Genomic DNA, 16,803 nt, shown 5'->3' with positions numbered 1-16,803 from the left:
AGCGGCGCAGCGGTTCGCTGGGCGCTTAGCGTGGTAGCGTCACTCGGAGCCGATGAGGCGCCACCGGAACGGTACGACAAGACGTCGGACTTCGTGGACTTTGTTGGGGATCTTGTAAGCGTCTGCGCCGTCGTCGTGCGCCCGTTTCTCACAGAGCAGTTGGAATGGATGCAGCGGGTGCAGCAGGAAGCATCGTCACCCACACTGGTTCCAGACGAGGCGCAGGCGATTCAACAGTGCTCTCTTGAGGACGTGGAGCAATACGATGGTTACGTACGTGTGGTAGAGCGCTTTCTCCGCCGCTGGGACCCCGCCGCCGCTGCCGTTGCCGCCGCCCAGCCGTCTGTCTCAGTAGCGTTAGCTAATACGCCGGTCTTGCTGCCGCCAACGGCCAGCGCAGCTGCGCTTGGTGAGGCGAATGGTCACCCACCTGATGCCACAGTGGTTATTGAACTTGCAGAGGAGCCGCGCTGGGAGTCAATGGCGCCAGCGTTGGCGGACCAGCTCGCGTCAGCCGCTGCTAACAGCAAGACGTCGTGGGCGCAGGTTGTTTCACTCTTCACAGGAGTAAAGGGGTTTCGAGAAGCGGAGCGAGCGGAGCTGTGGAATTATTGGGCACAGTTGCGAAATGAATCTGCTCTGCTGGCCTCCAAAGTTGTGCGCATGCAACAGCGCCGCGAGGCTCTTGTCCAACTGAAGTCACTCCTCTTTCCGCTTAGTGGGACTTCCATGGAAGCCATGCAGTCGGAGTGGGAGGAACGACTCGTCCAGCGGATGCAGGAGATGAGAGAAACTTACGTGAAATATCAGCATCAACCGCAGAAGCAATACTAAACGATGCTGAAGGGTGGCATGGGAGGGTTCTGGTATGCTGAACACCTTCTATCATTTCCTGCTGTTCATGCCTTTCCGTGAAATCACGTGCCATGAGAAGGAAAGCAAATGGCTCAATGAAATAACCACTGTTGTTGTTGTTGTTGTTGTTGCGTTGTCTCCCTTCTTCTCCTCATCACTATCCAATCACTCACTCGGTTTTCGTGTTGCTTCATGTCTTGTCGATACGTGTGTAAGCCTCTTAACGCCATTGACCAAACTATCCTTTCTGCATGTTTTTCCTTGTGTTGTGGGTAGGTCTGTCATTAAAAAAGAAGAAAAAAAAGCAAAGGGACAAGCAAGGCTGATACACAGACTCGCGCAAAAGAGGCTGGGTACACACGCACACACCAAAAAGAAAAGAATTTTTATCAGTTGATCAATTTGACTGTCTCTCGAGACGCAGAGGTACACACAAAGATATTATATTTATTTATTTATTTATATCTTGATCGCAGGTGAACTCGGAGGATGACGGATCACGTTGCTGAAAGCGAAGTGAGTTTTGTGAACGGGCAACCTGGCTTTGCCTACTCGAATGTCTACCGCTGCTTCCCCGACCAAGGCAACGGACTTCTGTTCCGTCTCGTGAACGCAAAAAAACAATGGGCCTTCCACAACGACACGCAGGAAATGCTCTTCCACGTGACGGCGTTGCTCGGGAAGGGTTCGAAGGTGAAGCCACTCGGGCGGGCGTCTTTGGTGGCGGAGCCGGAGGACAGTGAGTGGGGCTACCAGGTAACGGTCACCGTCGACGCGGGTCGGACGGAGCGCTTCCTCGAAGGCACCGTCGAGGGCTTCCTGCTGGACTTTGCCAGTGATCCTGTTCCGGTCGATGACGTCGAGTTTCTCAATGGATCGCCGACGGTGAAGTACGACTCCGTCTTTAAGTGCATCAAAGACCACGGCAACGGGTTACTCTTCCGCCTCGTCACAGAGGACCCCGCGACGGGCGAGCGCACGTGGAGCTACTACAATGATACGGAGGAGTTCGCGATGGAGGTGGAGGTGGCATTCCCCGACAAGTCTTGCGTGGAGCCGCTCGGCAAGACAATGGTGGAGGACAGTTCTGACCACGCCAATGGCTCGGTGTACAAATTATCGATCGCCCCGCTACAGACTGAGCCGTTCCTCCGCGGCTACCCGCGTGACTATAAGCAGTCAGTCGTAGCCGACCCCATCATGAACGAGGAGTCATTGGACCCCGCAAGTATTGAATTTGAAAACGGTGCGCCGAACAGTGAGATTATTGAGTATCCGTGCTCAAAGGTCTTTAAGTGCTTCAAGAATAAGGGCAATGGTCTGATGTTCCTTCTCATCAATGAAGATACGAAAAAGTGGGCCTTCTACAACGACACAAACGATTATGAAATCACGGCGACTGTGAAATTCAGTCCAGAAAGTGTCTATGAGCCGGCGGAGAAGACCTCCATGACAGGTGATCCTGACGTGACGGGCGGTACTATCTGTGTCATCACGGTGCCACCTGTAACGACGGAGCTCTTCATATTTAACGGCAACCCGACAAACTACCAGCTCTCCTTCTCTGCGGATGGAGTGACGCGGAGTAAGCCGGAGGACAACCCCGAATATGAAAATGAGGGGCCCGACAAGGAGATCATGCCATACTGTGACAAGGTGTACAAGTGCTTCAAGGATCACGGCAACGGTCTGCTCTTCCGTCTCGTGGACGAGAGGAACAATAAGTGGGCCTTCTACAATGACACGAAGGACGTGACGTTTACTGTGAGGGTCAGCTTCGAGGAGGACGCGTCGGTGGAGCTCCTGGGGAAGACGCAGCTCGCAGACGATGCCGACCTTGGCACCGTCTACCTGCTGGAAGTACCACCTCTTGCAACGGAGCTATTCGTCGGAGGCGAGCTGTCGAGTTTCACTTCGAAGTTCTCCGGCCGGGGCCACCACAGCAAGTGAAGGCGTGACTCTACCAAATGTGACGATACAAATGAATATCATGCCAAGTATGCACACACAACATGTGACAAACGGGCCGAGTAGGGAATTTATGTGGAGGACGAAGATGAAGAATGCGAGCATTTACTTCTTGTTTGTTTTGTCTTTCGTTTTTTTTTTTTTTTATCTTTCCCACAACTCTTCCGCCGCCGCGCGCAGGTCTCTTTTTGCCCCCTGCACAATCGTTGTCGTGCTCCGCGCTGCGACCAGCAATAAAAATTGCCTCCGCAGTGTCCATCTTTTCTAACATTGAGGATAAAGTAATAGGACCAAACGCCCCTCACAGCGGCTTCATATTTGTTTTGTCACTTGCTGAGGTTCTTCCCCACACATTCCCCCCCTTTTTTTTGTTTTCTGGCTGCCCCTCTTCGAGCGTGGAACTCGATCCACACAGACGCACACCGACCCTTATAGAGACGGAGGGAGAAGGAGAGAAATAAACAAGGGGTGAGAAGACTGTGGACCGAATGGGTGTGGCTCATCGGATGAAGTGCGCCAAAGTTGTAGTGGAGAAAGGAGCGAATGAATGAAAGGTGAAGAGGGGATTGTTGTTATTTGTCCTGTTGCCGCTTTCTGTTGTCATTATATCATGCAATCTTTTTTTTTCATGTGTGTGTGTGTTGTCTTCTGTCTTGTGTTTGGGTGGCGAGAAGGGTGTTGCCCACCTCTGTGTCTTTTCTGTTCTGTTTCTGTAAATCTCTCTGCCCCTTTCCCGTGACGTCTTCTGCACGCTTCACGCATCCCACCCACGTGCGTTGCTGTGCCCCGCTCCCCTGCTGTTGCTGCGGTTGTCCTCACGTACGCACAGTAAAGAAGAAATAGGTCTCGCCTGAGTAAAAAGGGGGGCGTTAATTAGCGCAACGGAGAGAGCGTAAAAGGCGGCTTACTTGCCGTGTCTCCCACTTCACAACAACAGCAGACTTTGTTGGTCGCTAGAACGAACAGCAGTAACAAAAAAAGAGGACGTGTGCGTCATCATGTCGAACGTCGCGGATGCGGCGTGTCCGAATATCATGTGGGCGCAGCGACCGGAGTTCGTGCTCGTGTCGGTGCCGCTGCAGGACGCGACGGACGTGGTGGTGGAGATACGCGGCGGGCGCACGCTGCATTTCGCCGCCACCTCCGACGGACAGAAGTATGCGTGCGCCATCGAGCTCTTCCGCGAGGTGGCGTCCGAGGAGAGCCGCCACATAACGCTGCCGCGCCAGATCGAGCTGAAGCTCAAGAAGAGGCAGCTCAGCGACGCGTGCAACGAGGAAGAGGCCACGCTCCACCGCGCCTGGCCGCGGCTCACACGTGACAAGGAGAGGAACCCCCACATCCAGGTTGACTGGTCGCGCTGGAAGGACGATGACGACGAGGGCGCCGACGATGGCGAGGACGGTGGCGGCCTCGGCATGGACTACGGTGACCTCATGTCACAGATGATGGCACAAAAGGACTTCGCCGAGGCGGAGTCGACGTCCGCCGGCAGCGACGCGCCCGGACAGGAGGCCAGCGGCATCAAGAACAACAACATCAACACGAACAACAACAACGACGACGACGACTATGATGATTTGCCGCCGTTAGAGGAGTAAGGAAGGCGTTGGCGCCAAAGAGAAGGAGCTGTTTTGGTGAGGGCGTCCTGTGCTCCACACCTGCGACTGAGGCGGTTTTAAAGCGCACAGAGGCGTGAGAAGGAATCGTTCGAATAAGCGGCAAACCAAGGTGTCGCTATGCATGCGCGTGAATTGCTGCACAACTTTTCTCTTTTTTCTTGTCTCTTTCCTCTAACATGCGTCTGTGTGTGTGCGCGCGTGTGTATGTGTCTGTGTAAGTGATGGGGAGGAATGCCTTGAAAGGAAATACGCTGATGCGTCTGCATGCTTTGTGGTATGAGACCGGGTTTTGGGCGGAATGTAGTGCTCTAAGGTTTTCTTCTTTTTCCTTCGTTGTTTGTGTTCTTGTTTTCCTTCTGGTGGTGAACTAGGCATGGAGTGGCGGTGGGTTGGTCTTCGTTTGGTTCCCTTCGCGTGCGTCCGACAGCGCGTCGAAGGGGATTCATGCGTGTTCCGCGGCTGTGCGCGTGCGTAACGCAGCACTGGATTTTTTGCTACTGCTGCGGGGGCAGTGCGCCATCTTCTGACGCATAAGAAGCTCGACCCCTAGTGACCTGCATCTCTGCTTCTGTGGTTTCTTGTCGCCGTCGTGGCTCGTTTCTGTTGTCGGCGATGATGATGCTTCTGCTGCTGTTGTTTGGCTTGTTCGCAACACACCGCGTCGAGGCCACGGCCAGAAGAACTGCGGGGAGTCACGCGGACGGTTCACCTGCCGGCTGGGGGCGGTACTATTGGTGCCCACCGCACTGAGAAACAGTGGGTCTCTCCTCCTCGATTCCAAAGCTGACGGATGCGTTTCTCTCTCTCTCTCTACCTCTTGTGCTCGTCCTGTTTGCTGATTCGTGGCACCGCTTGCAGCCCCTCTCCCCGGCCTTGCGGCTGCAGGTATCGGCGGCACTGTGACACGATGCGGCGCGTGTAGAATCGAGAAAGAGAGTGGTGGTGTGCTGGGCGTGGTTGTCGCTGGTGGGGCTGCTGTTGCTTCTGCTGCTGCTGCTGTTGATTCCTCTTACCTCCACCCCCCCACCTCCCTTCCACACACACACACACACACAAACGCCCCGCTCTCTTGCAGTGAACGACTGCGACAATAGACGTTTAGCAAGTCANTGGTGGGGCTGCTGTTGCTTCTGCTGCTGCTGCTGTTGATTCCTCTTACCTCCACCCCCCCACCTCCCTTCCACACACACACACACACAAACGCCCCGCTCTCTTGCAGTGAACGACTGCGACAATAGACGTTTAGCAAGTCAAGGCGAAGCAGAGCGGCCGTGGCGGCATGAAAGCGTTCTTCTCCGGCAAGACAGCGGGGTTCGACCCCACCAAGGTGAAGGCGAATCTTCAGATGGCGGTGTCGCGCGTGCGCATGCAGAAGAACAAGCTCGTCAACAGCGTCAAGATACAGCGACGACAGCTGGCGGAGCTGCTCGCGTTGCAGAAGTACGACGCCGCTCGCATCAAAGTCGAGCAGGCGATACGCGACGACGTGAGCATTGAGGGCCTCGAGGTGTTGGAGCTCTTTCTCAACCTCATCGCCAACCGCGTGCAGCTCATTGCGGAGATCAGTGGCGCTAAGGGCAAAAGCGGTGGCGGCGCTCACGTCGCGCACTGCCCACCGGAGTTGAAGGAAGGCGTGACGTCGGTGCTGTGGGCCTCTGCCCGCGTTGGCGATACGGTGCCGGAACTGCAGAGCATCAGGAAGTGCTTCGAGAGCAAATTTGGAAAAGAGTTTGTTGCGATGAGCATTAACAATGCTGAGTTCTCGGTGAACCAGAGGCTTATCGACCGTCTTGGCATCTTCACACCTTCGAACGATCGCTGCTTGGAGTACATCACCAATGTTGCGGCGGAGTACGGCATCGAGGGTTATGACGAGGAGAAGCTGCGCGACCCGAACAGTCTTGTTGCCTCCGCAGCCGCGGCGAGTGGGGTTGCAATCATGAGCGGTGCGGCCGCGGCAGCAGGAAAGAACGGTACCGCCCCTGCCGCTGTGGCTTTCGCCACAGGTGCGGGAAGCACAACTATTAAGACGCCCTCTGGGTTGGTGATCCCTGCACTCACTGTGCCGCGTGACGATTTGGAGTGGCGGCTGCTGCAGCTCAAGAGAGAATAGGGGCATGCGTGCATAGTTCGTAGTGGTAGTGGGAAGATGTGGTTTTTTTTTCTGCTCCTTTTTTGTCTACCTCTACTTTTCAGACGTCATGCCTCGTACCTGTGAAGGTGAGTTCCGTGTGCAATCATATACATGTGCGTATCGATACACATACTTTTGTATGTGTACTTTCGTGTGTGGCAGACATGGCGCGCCTTCTAAAGTGACTGCTCTCCACTCCTCATCTTCTGGCCGCCGCTGTGAAGGAACGTGGTAACTGGCAGCAAAAAAGTTTTTTTTTTTTTTNAAAAAGAGCGAGCGAGTGAGTTGGTGAGTGCGGTGTACCATTGGGACAAGCCGTGCTCTGCATTACACGGACAAACCGCACATATACACGCAACCAAAGGGTCCCTGTTCTCTCTCTTTCAACGAAGATTCAAGTTAGGGATCAGGCAAGAAGAGCACCACCACCACCATCATCATCATCATCGTCGTCGTCGTCCTCATCAACGTGAAGAGGAAACCAAAATAGAATACACACGAGAATCCGAGGGAAGAGGGTCAGATGAGCGCTCACGCCACACACAGGCTTGGGGGACTCGGCGCAACGATGGCAATGGCCCCCAGTAACTCCTCTGCGTCGGGCACCACACTGCCGAACGAGGAAGCTGGCGCCGGTGCTGTCAAGGTGCGACCCGCATCGGAGCTGGCGGAAGAGGAGGTGCTGCAGTACATCGTCGACAATGTAAACAAGGTGCTGACGCGGAAGTATTCGCTTGTTGAATTCGACGCGATCCAAGGGGTGCCTCTCCTGCAGATCGTCAACGACGTTTTCGGCACACTGTCGCCGGCGCAACAGATGGATCTTGAGGAGGTGCCGCTCGAGGAGGCTGTACCGCGGATGATTGAGTTCCTCACAAAGACGCTTGGGTACCGCGTGCCACCGCTGCTCGTCGACAGCTTCCCAGGCGGCTTCCTGCAGGCCGAGCCGACTGTCGTGTACCCGACGCTCTACTGGGTGCTTTCGAACATGCCACAGAACGAGAAGCGCGTGTACCTCGCCCGATTCCTGCAGCGGCTTGACATTCCAGAGGCGATGCGGGCGCAGGACGAGGATGTGCGCGCGCTCTATCAGCAGTACGAAAGCCTCCGCTCGATGTTTGTTGAGACACATCGCCGCGTCGACGCGCTGCGCACGGCACACGCCGACCCTGCTGAGGCGCGCCGCAAAGTCGCCGCCCTTGAGGAGGAGCGCGACCGTCTGAAGGGATACATCCAGGCGGCGGAGAAGAAGCTCAGCGCCGTGCCTGATAAGGAGGCACTCGTCAACGCGAGTAAGGCCTTGCGTGCCGCGCTCGAAGATGAGGCAAAACTTGCAGAGAAGCGGGTGGAGCTGCAGCAGTCGCTTATTTCTGCTCGGCAGCGCTGCACAGAGATGCAGAACCGGCTCCAGAATCTTCGCCGCGACGCCGCCGATGGGCGCGTGGATGTTATTGTGCGCCGCTTGCGGGACGAGATACAAACAAACAAGATGATCCTGGAGGAGCACTTGCCGAAGGAGATCGAACAGAAGCAGCGCGAGAACGAAGAGCTGAGCCATCTCATCTCCGAGGCACTGGATATGCAGGCGCTGACGACGGAGAATCAGCAACTCGACGATGCTTTGAAAAAGTTGCAACAGAAGGTAAAGGAGCGGCAGAAACCTGGTGAAGACGGGAGCACAATCTCAACTATCAAACAACAAGTACAACGTGTGGCGAAACGAAAGGATGAAGTCTTGGAACAACTCACAAGTCTTCAGGCCGACAACAGCCGCACTCTGAATGAGATCCGCGACCGTGAGAACCGAATTGCGCAGCTTCGGGAAGCACACCAGATGTTGAAGGGTGATGAGTTCCGCGCCTTCTCCAATCAGGTGTTAGCGAAGAAGGCAGCGAGTGAGGGGATGCGAGTTAAGCTATCGGAGCTGCGCGTTGAGTGGGGTGTTCTGACGTTCACGGAGAATGCACTCAAGGCGCAGTTCAACGCCCTTGACGCGGAGATCGGTGACTTGGAGGGGAAGCTTGGGTTGCAGGGTTACAGCCGCACAGTGGAGGCCCTCAGTAAGCTCTCGCGCGAAAAGGACACCATTGAGGAGCTGAAGGGCAAGACGCTGGAGGAGCTTTCACATGTCGTGCAAGACTTCACCATGGCGATCCGTGAGCGGCGCACGAAGCTGGCACCACTCATCAACGAACTGCGCAACGTGCGGCAGAGGGCGGCAGAGGTTGACCAGGAGTGGCTTGAGAAGAAGTCACAGTATGAGTACCAAGAGGGTGTGCTCATGGAGGATATATCAAAGATGGAACGAGAGGTGCAGACGCTGCGGGAGGAGACAAACACAAATGAATCCATCTACCACCGGTTGCAGACGCAATACGTGCTGCTCACGGCGCAGCTGGAACGTCTCGAGGGAGAGCGAGAGTACCTCGAGATTCTCCGCAGCGGTGCCAACGGCCCGGCGACGGAGGAGCGGGCAACGACAGCGGCCGGCAGTAGAAACTTCAAGTGCACGTACTGTGGCAAGGTGTGCGCCACGAGGGGTTGGCTGGTGCAGCACTTGAACAAGGAGCATGGCGTCTCTGCTGTGGCAGAGAAGGGCTTCGAGCAAGCAATAGAGGACCTGCAGGTGCGGTTGCGTGAACTGCAGCAGCGCCAGCGTGACATTCAGGGGAACTATGAAGGGAATGTGCAGCAGGTGGAGTGGTTCAACAACCTCAAGCGGGTACTGGAGGCGAAACTGCAGGCGATCCACAGCGAAGGGCCGCGCGGCCGCAACGCCCTTGACAGCGACATTCAGCAGGTGATGGGAAGCGCGGGTGCGGGCGGCAACGGCGTAGACATGCTGGTGCTGACGGGGAATTAGAGTCCGACTGTGGTGCGGGGTGCGGGGAGAGGGGGAGCTGGAGTTCGTACGCGCACAGTTGAGGGTGAACACGAAGACAAAAAAAAAAGAAAGAATGAAAGAGAGAGAGAGAGAGAGGCAGTCTGTCTGTATGTCCGTGTGTGTACATGAAGTCATGTGACGCAACTGAATGGAGCGTCGACGGGAAAAGAGAGGAATAGTGCAGGGGTGGAAATCGTACCCGCTGAACTGTTCGTGTTCTTTTTTTTGTTTTCTTTTGTTTATATCTTTGCGGTTCGGACAGAAGCATCTCGAAGAGAGAGAGAGAGCGAGTGAAGGACCGTCGCGATGCTGATGCTGATTTGCCGGTGTTCCTTGGATTTCTGGCTGCGTTGCGTTTCTGTTCAACAAGTATTTTGCTTTGCTTCTTTGTTTCCCCTTTCTCTGTTGCTGCAGACTGAGTGGAGGAGAAAGAGGAGGCGCGCAGCCGGCAATAGAGTGAGCCACTCCCCCCCGTGTACACATTCGCACATACATAAAGGGGGCGTGTGCTTGCGCTGGCGTATTGTGTGGCCCCCATCCCCTATTTGTATCGCGCTCCTGCTGATACTGTTGCTGCTCACCTGTCTTGCCTTCCCTAGTGTGTGCAATGCGGAGGAGGCGGGGGCACGAGGCCCGTGCTGCGATCGACGCGGGGCTGAACAGCAGCGACGTCACCGCCGCCGATGCAGAGAGTCAGCGCTCCGCGTCGAAACGGTATTCGCCGCTCACACCAATAGCGAGTTTTGCTCCCGACGACCTGGCACGGTTGCGGCGCGCCGCCCCCGATGCATACCAGGCCCTCATGCAGTACGAGCAGATGTGCCGCCAAAACGCCGCCGTCGTCGAGGCGAAGGAGGTGGAGCTGCAGCGCTGCATTGACGTTGGACAGGAGGTGCTAGGCCAGATGGACCAGTTGCAGCAGCGCTGCTCGCAGCTTGCGAGGGAGCGCGACGACGCCGTGGCAAAGGCCAAGGAATTACAGCAACGCTCAAGGCGACACGAGACGACGCCACCCCGCGGTGAGAGCAGCGAAGTACTCGCGGTGTTGCAGCGGAAACAGCAGGAGTTGGATTCGTCACTTCGGGAGCAATTACGGCAGAGCAATGCGCAAGTGGAGCGGCTGCAAAAGGAATTGGAGAAGCAACAGCAGTCGCATGAGACGCTGAAACGTGATTTGCAAGGCGCGGTTGAAGCGGCACGCTGTGCAGGCGTGAAGAGTGAGGTGGCGGAGGAGGCGCGGCGATCAGCGGAGGCTTCACTTGCCGAGATGCAGCGCTGCGTGGAGCAGCGGGAGCGGGAGGCCGCACACGCACAGACGGCACAGCGCGAGGCGGAGAACACCCTCCGGCAGCAGCAGCTTGAGTGGGCAGGAGTGTTGGCGATGCAGCGCGATCCGCAGCAACCGTCTGTGGAGCTGCTCAGCGCCTCCGCTCTGCTTGTAGCGCTGCACAACCAGCTGCAGGATGTCATCCTGATGGTTGGCCGCAGCCATAGCAAGAAACAGCAGCCATCGTCGGCTCTTTTTTCACTGACGACACGCCTGCGTGTTCCGTCGATGATGAGTACCGACATTTCTGCCGAGCAAGCGGCAGTATCGTCATCGTCGTCATCAGCACTGGCAGCAACAACGCCGCAGTTGGAGCGCTGGCTTGCGCAATCTCTCGACGAAACGACACGACTCGTGCCAGAACTATCACGCCTGTTGCAGCAGTTAGAAGAGCGGCTACGTCGCGGAGAGGTGGATCGGGAGCGAAACGAATCTGAGCGGCGGGCTGCGCTTGACGAGACGCAGGACTTGACGCGCGAGAACGAGCAGCTGCGCCAGGCGCTCATGGCGCTCAAGGTGGAAGTGCAGTCGCTCGATGCGCAGACGGACCGACTCCGTGAGGTGGATAGTCTAGAGGCACAGCGCCAAGTGATGCACCGCGTCGCAGCGTTGGAGGAGGAGAAGCGTGCGGCACAGGGCACGCTACAGCGTGAACTCGAGCAGGTGCGGCGTCAGGGTGCGTCGGAGCTGGCGCTTCTGCAGGAGCAGCTTACGGATGAGCGGCGCGCTGCAGAGAGAGAGATCGAGTCGCTGCGCGCGGAGCTCAACAGGCGGCGGGAGGATGAAAAGGCTGCTTCTGCTTTAACCAACGCTGGGGCGCATCTACAGATGGAGCAGCATCAGCGCACGCTGCGTGCGATAGTGGATGAGCTCGAGTTAGAAAATAAGCGACTGCGTGCAAAAGCTGTGAATGACGTGGAAGAACTCCAGGCAGAGATCCTTCGTTTAGAGCAGACTGTGCAGGGAGGCGAGTCTCACCACAAGCGACAGGAGCAGCAGTACGAGAAGGAACTGCAGCAGATGGCTGAGGTGCAGCACGACTTGCAGCAGCGACTCAGCAGTGTAGAGTCTGTTGCCGCGAGTCGTGCAGAGCAGCTGCAGCGGGCCCGCAGCGAACTCGATGCCGCCATGGCAGAGGCGGCACACCTCGCCCGTGATGTGACAGATGCAAGACAAAGCGCGCGCGAGGCACGCGAGCAGCTTGCCGAAGAGAACATACTTCTGCAGCAGCAGATGGCAGGGGCCGTTACGAAGGCGCAGGCCGAAGCAAAGGAAGCGAGGGAGGCAAAGGAGGCGGTCACCGCCGCGCTCACCCGCCAGCTGCGGGACGCGGAGATCGAGGGGGCGAAGCTGCAGGACGCCCTGCACCGCTCCACGCAGAGGGCAAAAGAGTTGACGGACTCGATGGTGCCGGTTGAACGCTACGAGGAGATGGAGACGGAGCTTATGCAGAAGCGCGAACTCGCGCAGCAACTTGCGGCGTCGCTCGCCGCGGTGCAGGTGGAGGCAACGGTGTTGCGTGACCGTCTCGACGAACAGCAGCAGTGTTTGCGGGAATGCGTGAACCAAATGCCATTGAGCCCCGTGCCCCAGTGCGCACAAGTGGCGTCGGTTCTGCAGGCGGCCGCGAAGAAGGCAGCCGCCCGCCTTGTTGTTGTCCTCCACGAGCAGCCCTCTGCCGCCCTCACTGCTTCTGTTAGCTCACCATGTGACAACTCTGCTGTGGCTACGCCGCGTCAACCGGCGGAGGAGACGACACCCACCTTCAAGGTTGTGCGCTCGTCAGCGCTCTCTACTGCGCTGGCACCCCCGCTGTCATGCACTATGTCGCCTTCATTCAGTCCAAGCGTGCAGCAGGAGCAAATGGAACCTGGACAAAGCCCCAGCCGAACCCTATCGCCTCCAACATCGCCAGTGGTGGAAGAGCTGAGTTTCTCCCCTGCACTAGGCGGGTGGAACCAGTGTGATCAGGTAACGACGTTTTCTGCAGCACTTGAGCAATTCCTCAAAGATCTGATGTCTGCGTTGGATCAATTGCTGGTTCGGCCGTACTCTCATTCATGGGTGGCCTTGCGGCAGCTGCATGACTCCTTCACTGGATTGCCTCAACGGATTAGTGATACCCATGGGCCACACGGCAGCAGCAACAACATAAATGGCGTTGCCTTTTTGGAGAATGAAGGATTAGAGAAGCAACACCAGGAGAAGGGTGAGGAGAAGAAGGACCAGGACGAAAAACAGCAACGCGAACAGCACGAGCAGGAGCAGCACCACCACCAGCCGCAGACATATGAGGATGATGCCATGTTGTCCGCGGTGGTAGATGGTATACTTGAAGCCTACGTTGATGCGTGTGCCACTCTGTTTCATCAACTACGCCGCCATGCAATAAGCTATGTACAGGAGAAGGAAGGTGGCTACCAGCGGTCGAGTCATCGCCTCAACGCAGCCTGGGAATCGCGTATGTTGAATGCCACCCGTAGTGTGGTGGAACGGGAACAGGAGCTCTGTACACAGCTGTTGACGGCACAACAAAAGCTATTGAGAGCGCAGCAATCCGCTCAAGATGCGCAAACACAATTAGACGATGTGACAGCGCGGTGCCAAGAATTTAGTACGCGCGTCGAGCACCTTGAGGAGCGGCTCGCTGCGAAGCAGCGTGAGTGGGAGATGGAGAGGATTCAGTGGCGCGACACGGTGAATACGCTGCAGTCTGAGCGTGACACACAGAGACGGGATAACGAGGAGCTGCGCGAGGAGCTGCAGCGGCGGCTAGAAGAGCTGCAGGCCGAGCTGCACAGCGCGCGCGAGGCGGAGTCGCAGATCCGTCACGACACAGAAGCTGTGCGTACAGAGATGCAGCAGGAGATCTTGCGACTCGAGCGGGAACTGCAGGAGGCACGTGCTTCGCAGAGCAAAGCTGGTCACGCACTGCAGGATATACGTGAACAGCTGGCCGCCTCTAATGTTTCACTGCAGCAGCGGCAGAACGAGGAGGCGGCGCGGGCGAGGCGGGCGGAGCGCACCATTGAGGCGTTGCAGCAGGAACTCAGCAATGCTCATGCAGCCCACCAGGCGGTGCTGCACTCTCTGTCGGAGGAGGGGAACCGGTGCGCCGCTGCCGAGGAACAATCCAAGACTCTCAGCCGCCAGCTGCTGGAGCAATGCGGACAGACGGAGGAGCTGGAGCAGCGAGTGGCGGGCCTACAGGAGGCGTGGCGAGTGCAGCAACAGGTTCTCGACACTGAGGCGCAGAAAACCGAGGCGCTGCAAAAGGTGAATCGTGCACTCGAACAGCGGCTAGCGGAGGTTGAGGGCGACAGGGAGCCCCTGCGCCAACAGCTGCAGAGCCTACTGCTACTGCAGCCGCGTTGATGCTCCACGTCTCTCTCTCTCTCTCTCCACCAATGTGAAAGACAAAGATGAGAGGTGGCGCAAGAGAGACCTTGGCTTGCGTGTGTGTTTTTGGTGTACGATTTTGTGGTGTGTTACCGTCGTGAAAGGAATAAGTAGGGGAACCGAAGAGAAGCTGAGGACCTGTGTGATGCTATTTTTGTACTACCTCTGTTGTGTGTAGTTGTTTTTTTGTTTTTTTTTTGGTTTGTTCTTGTTTTTTTTTCCGTTTTTGATTTTGCTTGCTGTTTTTTTGGGGGGGGGCTCCTGCACTGGATGATAGAGCAAGAAGGGGCCATACGCTTTCCTCGACTTGCAGCTGCTTTGTTTCGAGATATCCCTGCCCCGCTCCTGCAGCACATGGAGATGGTAAGCGGTGCGAGCCGCAAGGGCAACACTGCTGCCAAAAATGGCAACGGTGCAAACAACAACAACAACGTCAGCGAGAATGGCGGTTGCAAGCGTGTTGTGCAGGGCGCAGGTGCCAACCAATTGATGCAGACGGAGTACGGCATCACGCCCGAGAGCAACGCGGCGGCGCGCGAGTGCCGGCCCCACATCCACCCGCAGCGCTACGTGCGCAGCAAGGAGGCGGAGTACCGCGGCAAGAAACACATTGACCCGCATCATATGAACCTCTCCGACGAGGCAAAGCGCGAGGAAGGGCGCTACGGAAAACGACACATAAGCACCGTTGCACAGGGTCGTGGTCAAAGCGACTTCAGTATCAGCGCAATGGGCGACAATAACGGTACGGCGCAGAACCGTCCCAATTCAAGTCCACGTAGCAAGACAATGAATACGTCGGTGCAGCTCGCCGAGGCGCGGGTGCGCAAACTCGCTGAGGATCCGCGCTACCAGCAGGCGGCGCGCGAGGTGCTGCAGCACGCTGGCAGCGTGTCGATCGTCCAGGAGGAGGAACGACTCTTGCGGCGTGTCGCGGCGGAGCAGTATGCGGCGGGTAGCGAGGCGCGCTGTGCGGAGCTGCGCTCCTATAATCGGCCCGTTGATTTGGGGCAGCCAGGCGATGCGATTCAGGCGCACGTGCCGTTTGCCCTTGATGAGTCGGCGCCGCGCCCCGATAACGCACAGGAGCACCGCACCGCGCATTACCGCAATGTGGAGTCGAAGCCGGAGCGGCAGCAGCAGCAGCAGCGGCGCCGCGGTGGCGGCTACGATGCGCAGCGCCACCTGCGTGACAACATCGTGTTGTCGCAGAACGACTACCCTGATCCGCCTGCTGTCGGCGTACGTGTCGTGCCGCGTGTGGCGCCGAGGCCGAGCTCGGCGCAGAAGGAATCGACAGAGTGCCTTGGTAATGAGGCAGCGCTCCACTCCAGGGCCCGCGGCGCCCAACGGCCGAAGCAGGGGATGCCTGACTTCATCTTTGGCGCCCCGCCGCAGCTGGAGCCGCAGCGGCGCACATTGCGCGGCGACACTGAGGAGCGCTGGAAGGCGGAGGAGGACCGCGCGGCCCAGCGGCGCACTGGCCGCGCAATGGCGCGCCAAAGTCACAGACCCACTGCACTCTGGTAAGGGTGTGCCGCCACCGCCACATTTATTTAGAAGTAAGATAGTAGAGGTGAAGAAGAGGAAAGAGGGAAAATGTGTTGAGGCCATAACAGCATTTCCGGGACATTCACGGGTTACTCAGTTTGTTTGATTCCTTCTCGGGTCATGTTTTTTGTTTTTCTGCCCTGGGTGATTTTTACCCTTCCTTGCTTGCTTTTTTCTCTCTTTCTCCCTCAGCGTTTTTTTTTGTTATTTTTACTCGCACTGCGCCATCGCCAGGCGCACAGCTGTCAATCGTGCAGTCTGTGTGTGTGTGTGTGTGTGTGTGTGTACAGGCGCGTTTGAGCGCATCTTTGTGCGCTGCATGCAGACAAGGGCAAAGAATAAGAGCTGCTCAGCAGCGTGAACAGTGTGCCCCTGTTTATATGATGTTGTGTGTGTGTGTGTGTGTTTTAAAGTTGTATGCTTGCCTTCAGGGTTTATAACCCTCGCTTGTTCCGTGCGGTTGTTGCTGCGGATGCTTGAAAATGTGCGCTTCACGTTCACTCTAAGGTGCTGCTCGACACAAATAGGCCCTGCGGCGACGGTCTCTTTTTGGTGTATATGTGCGTCTGTGTGTGTGGTGTATAATGCTCCTCCGTTGCTTCTCTAGGGTTTGCCAGGGTTGTGAGTGACATAAAGAAGGAAGGAAGGCCTACAAACATGTCTGGTGACGGTAGTACTGGCAGCAGCAGCGGTGCTTGCGGCTCGTTGGACTTTCCGACTCTTAAGGAGGCGGCCACCGCCATTCTCACGCCAGAAGAGCTGCAGAACATGCGGCGCAACCTCACGGAGGAAAAGATTGCGCACGCCAAGTATTTGCGCGAGCACCCTGAGATCGACACACTCATGCGGCGTGCAATGAGAATGCTTCTCATGGAGCGCCCAAAGGATCCTGTGAGTTTGCTGTTAGAGTTCTTCGCCCATCGCGACCTGAAAGCGGAGCTAGAGACAAGTGACGAGGAAGCTGAGCATAGGGTACTTCGCGCGCAACAGTTGCAGGGCATGACGCGTGCATGGCCCCCGTAAAGAAGTGAGCGGCAAGACCTATCCGTACATGTACGTTACT

The 16,803-nt window shown here is 57.0% G+C and overlaps 8 protein-coding genes across 8 annotated transcripts; all 8 read left to right on the top strand.

The window, feature by feature from the left end:
- Positions 1-168: 168 nt before the first annotated feature.
- DQ04_00011450 (hypothetical protein) lies at positions 169-834 on the top strand (the record flags this gene model as incomplete). The annotated part of the gene is made up of 1 exon (XM_009307861.1): positions 169-834. One exon carries the CDS (start codon positions 169-171, stop codon positions 832-834), a length of 666 nt encoding a protein of 221 aa, XP_009306136.1.
- A 510-nt stretch (positions 835-1,344) lies between these two features.
- DQ04_00011440 (hypothetical protein) lies at positions 1,345-2,805 on the top strand (the record flags this gene model as incomplete). Its single annotated transcript, XM_009307860.1, has 1 exon — positions 1,345-2,805. The coding sequence occupies one exon, from the start codon at positions 1,345-1,347 to the stop codon at positions 2,803-2,805; it is 1,461 nt and encodes a 486-aa protein (XP_009306135.1).
- A 1,016-nt stretch (positions 2,806-3,821) lies between these two features.
- DQ04_00011430 (hypothetical protein) lies at positions 3,822-4,424 on the top strand (the record flags this gene model as incomplete). The annotated part of the gene is made up of 1 exon (XM_009307859.1): positions 3,822-4,424. The coding sequence occupies one exon, from the start codon at positions 3,822-3,824 to the stop codon at positions 4,422-4,424; it is 603 nt and encodes a 200-aa protein (XP_009306134.1).
- A 1,300-nt stretch (positions 4,425-5,724) lies between these two features.
- DQ04_00011420 (hypothetical protein) lies at positions 5,725-6,558 on the top strand (the record flags this gene model as incomplete). The annotated part of the gene is made up of 1 exon (XM_009307858.1): positions 5,725-6,558. The coding sequence occupies one exon, from the start codon at positions 5,725-5,727 to the stop codon at positions 6,556-6,558; it is 834 nt and encodes a 277-aa protein (XP_009306133.1).
- Positions 6,559-7,102: 544 nt separating this feature from the next.
- DQ04_00011410 (putative intraflagellar transport protein 81) lies at positions 7,103-9,442 on the top strand (the record flags this gene model as incomplete). The annotated part of the gene is made up of 1 exon (XM_009307857.1): positions 7,103-9,442. The coding sequence occupies one exon, from the start codon at positions 7,103-7,105 to the stop codon at positions 9,440-9,442; it is 2,340 nt and encodes a 779-aa protein (XP_009306132.1).
- A 628-nt stretch (positions 9,443-10,070) lies between these two features.
- On the top strand, positions 10,071-14,165 carry DQ04_00011400 (hypothetical protein; the record flags this gene model as incomplete). The annotated part of the gene is made up of 1 exon (XM_009307856.1): positions 10,071-14,165. One exon carries the CDS (start codon positions 10,071-10,073, stop codon positions 14,163-14,165), a length of 4,095 nt encoding a protein of 1,364 aa, XP_009306131.1.
- A 294-nt stretch (positions 14,166-14,459) lies between these two features.
- DQ04_00011390 (hypothetical protein) lies at positions 14,460-15,719 on the top strand (the record flags this gene model as incomplete). Its single annotated transcript, XM_009307855.1, has 1 exon — positions 14,460-15,719. One exon carries the CDS (start codon positions 14,460-14,462, stop codon positions 15,717-15,719), a length of 1,260 nt encoding a protein of 419 aa, XP_009306130.1.
- A 678-nt stretch (positions 15,720-16,397) lies between these two features.
- Positions 16,398-16,763, top strand: DQ04_00011380 (hypothetical protein; the record flags this gene model as incomplete). The annotated part of the gene is made up of 1 exon (XM_009307854.1): positions 16,398-16,763. One exon carries the CDS (start codon positions 16,398-16,400, stop codon positions 16,761-16,763), a length of 366 nt encoding a protein of 121 aa, XP_009306129.1.
- Between the last annotated feature and the right edge of the window lie 40 nt (positions 16,764-16,803).

The sequence above is a fragment of the Trypanosoma grayi genome, assembly GCF_000691245.1.
Source record: "Trypanosoma grayi strain ANR4 Tgr_1_V1, whole genome shotgun sequence".
In the NCBI taxonomy this organism is placed as follows: Eukaryota; Euglenozoa; class Kinetoplastea; order Trypanosomatida; family Trypanosomatidae; genus Trypanosoma; species Trypanosoma grayi.
The sequence above is the reverse complement of the archived record's forward strand: the minus strand, read 5'-3'. Positions and strand labels throughout refer to the sequence as shown.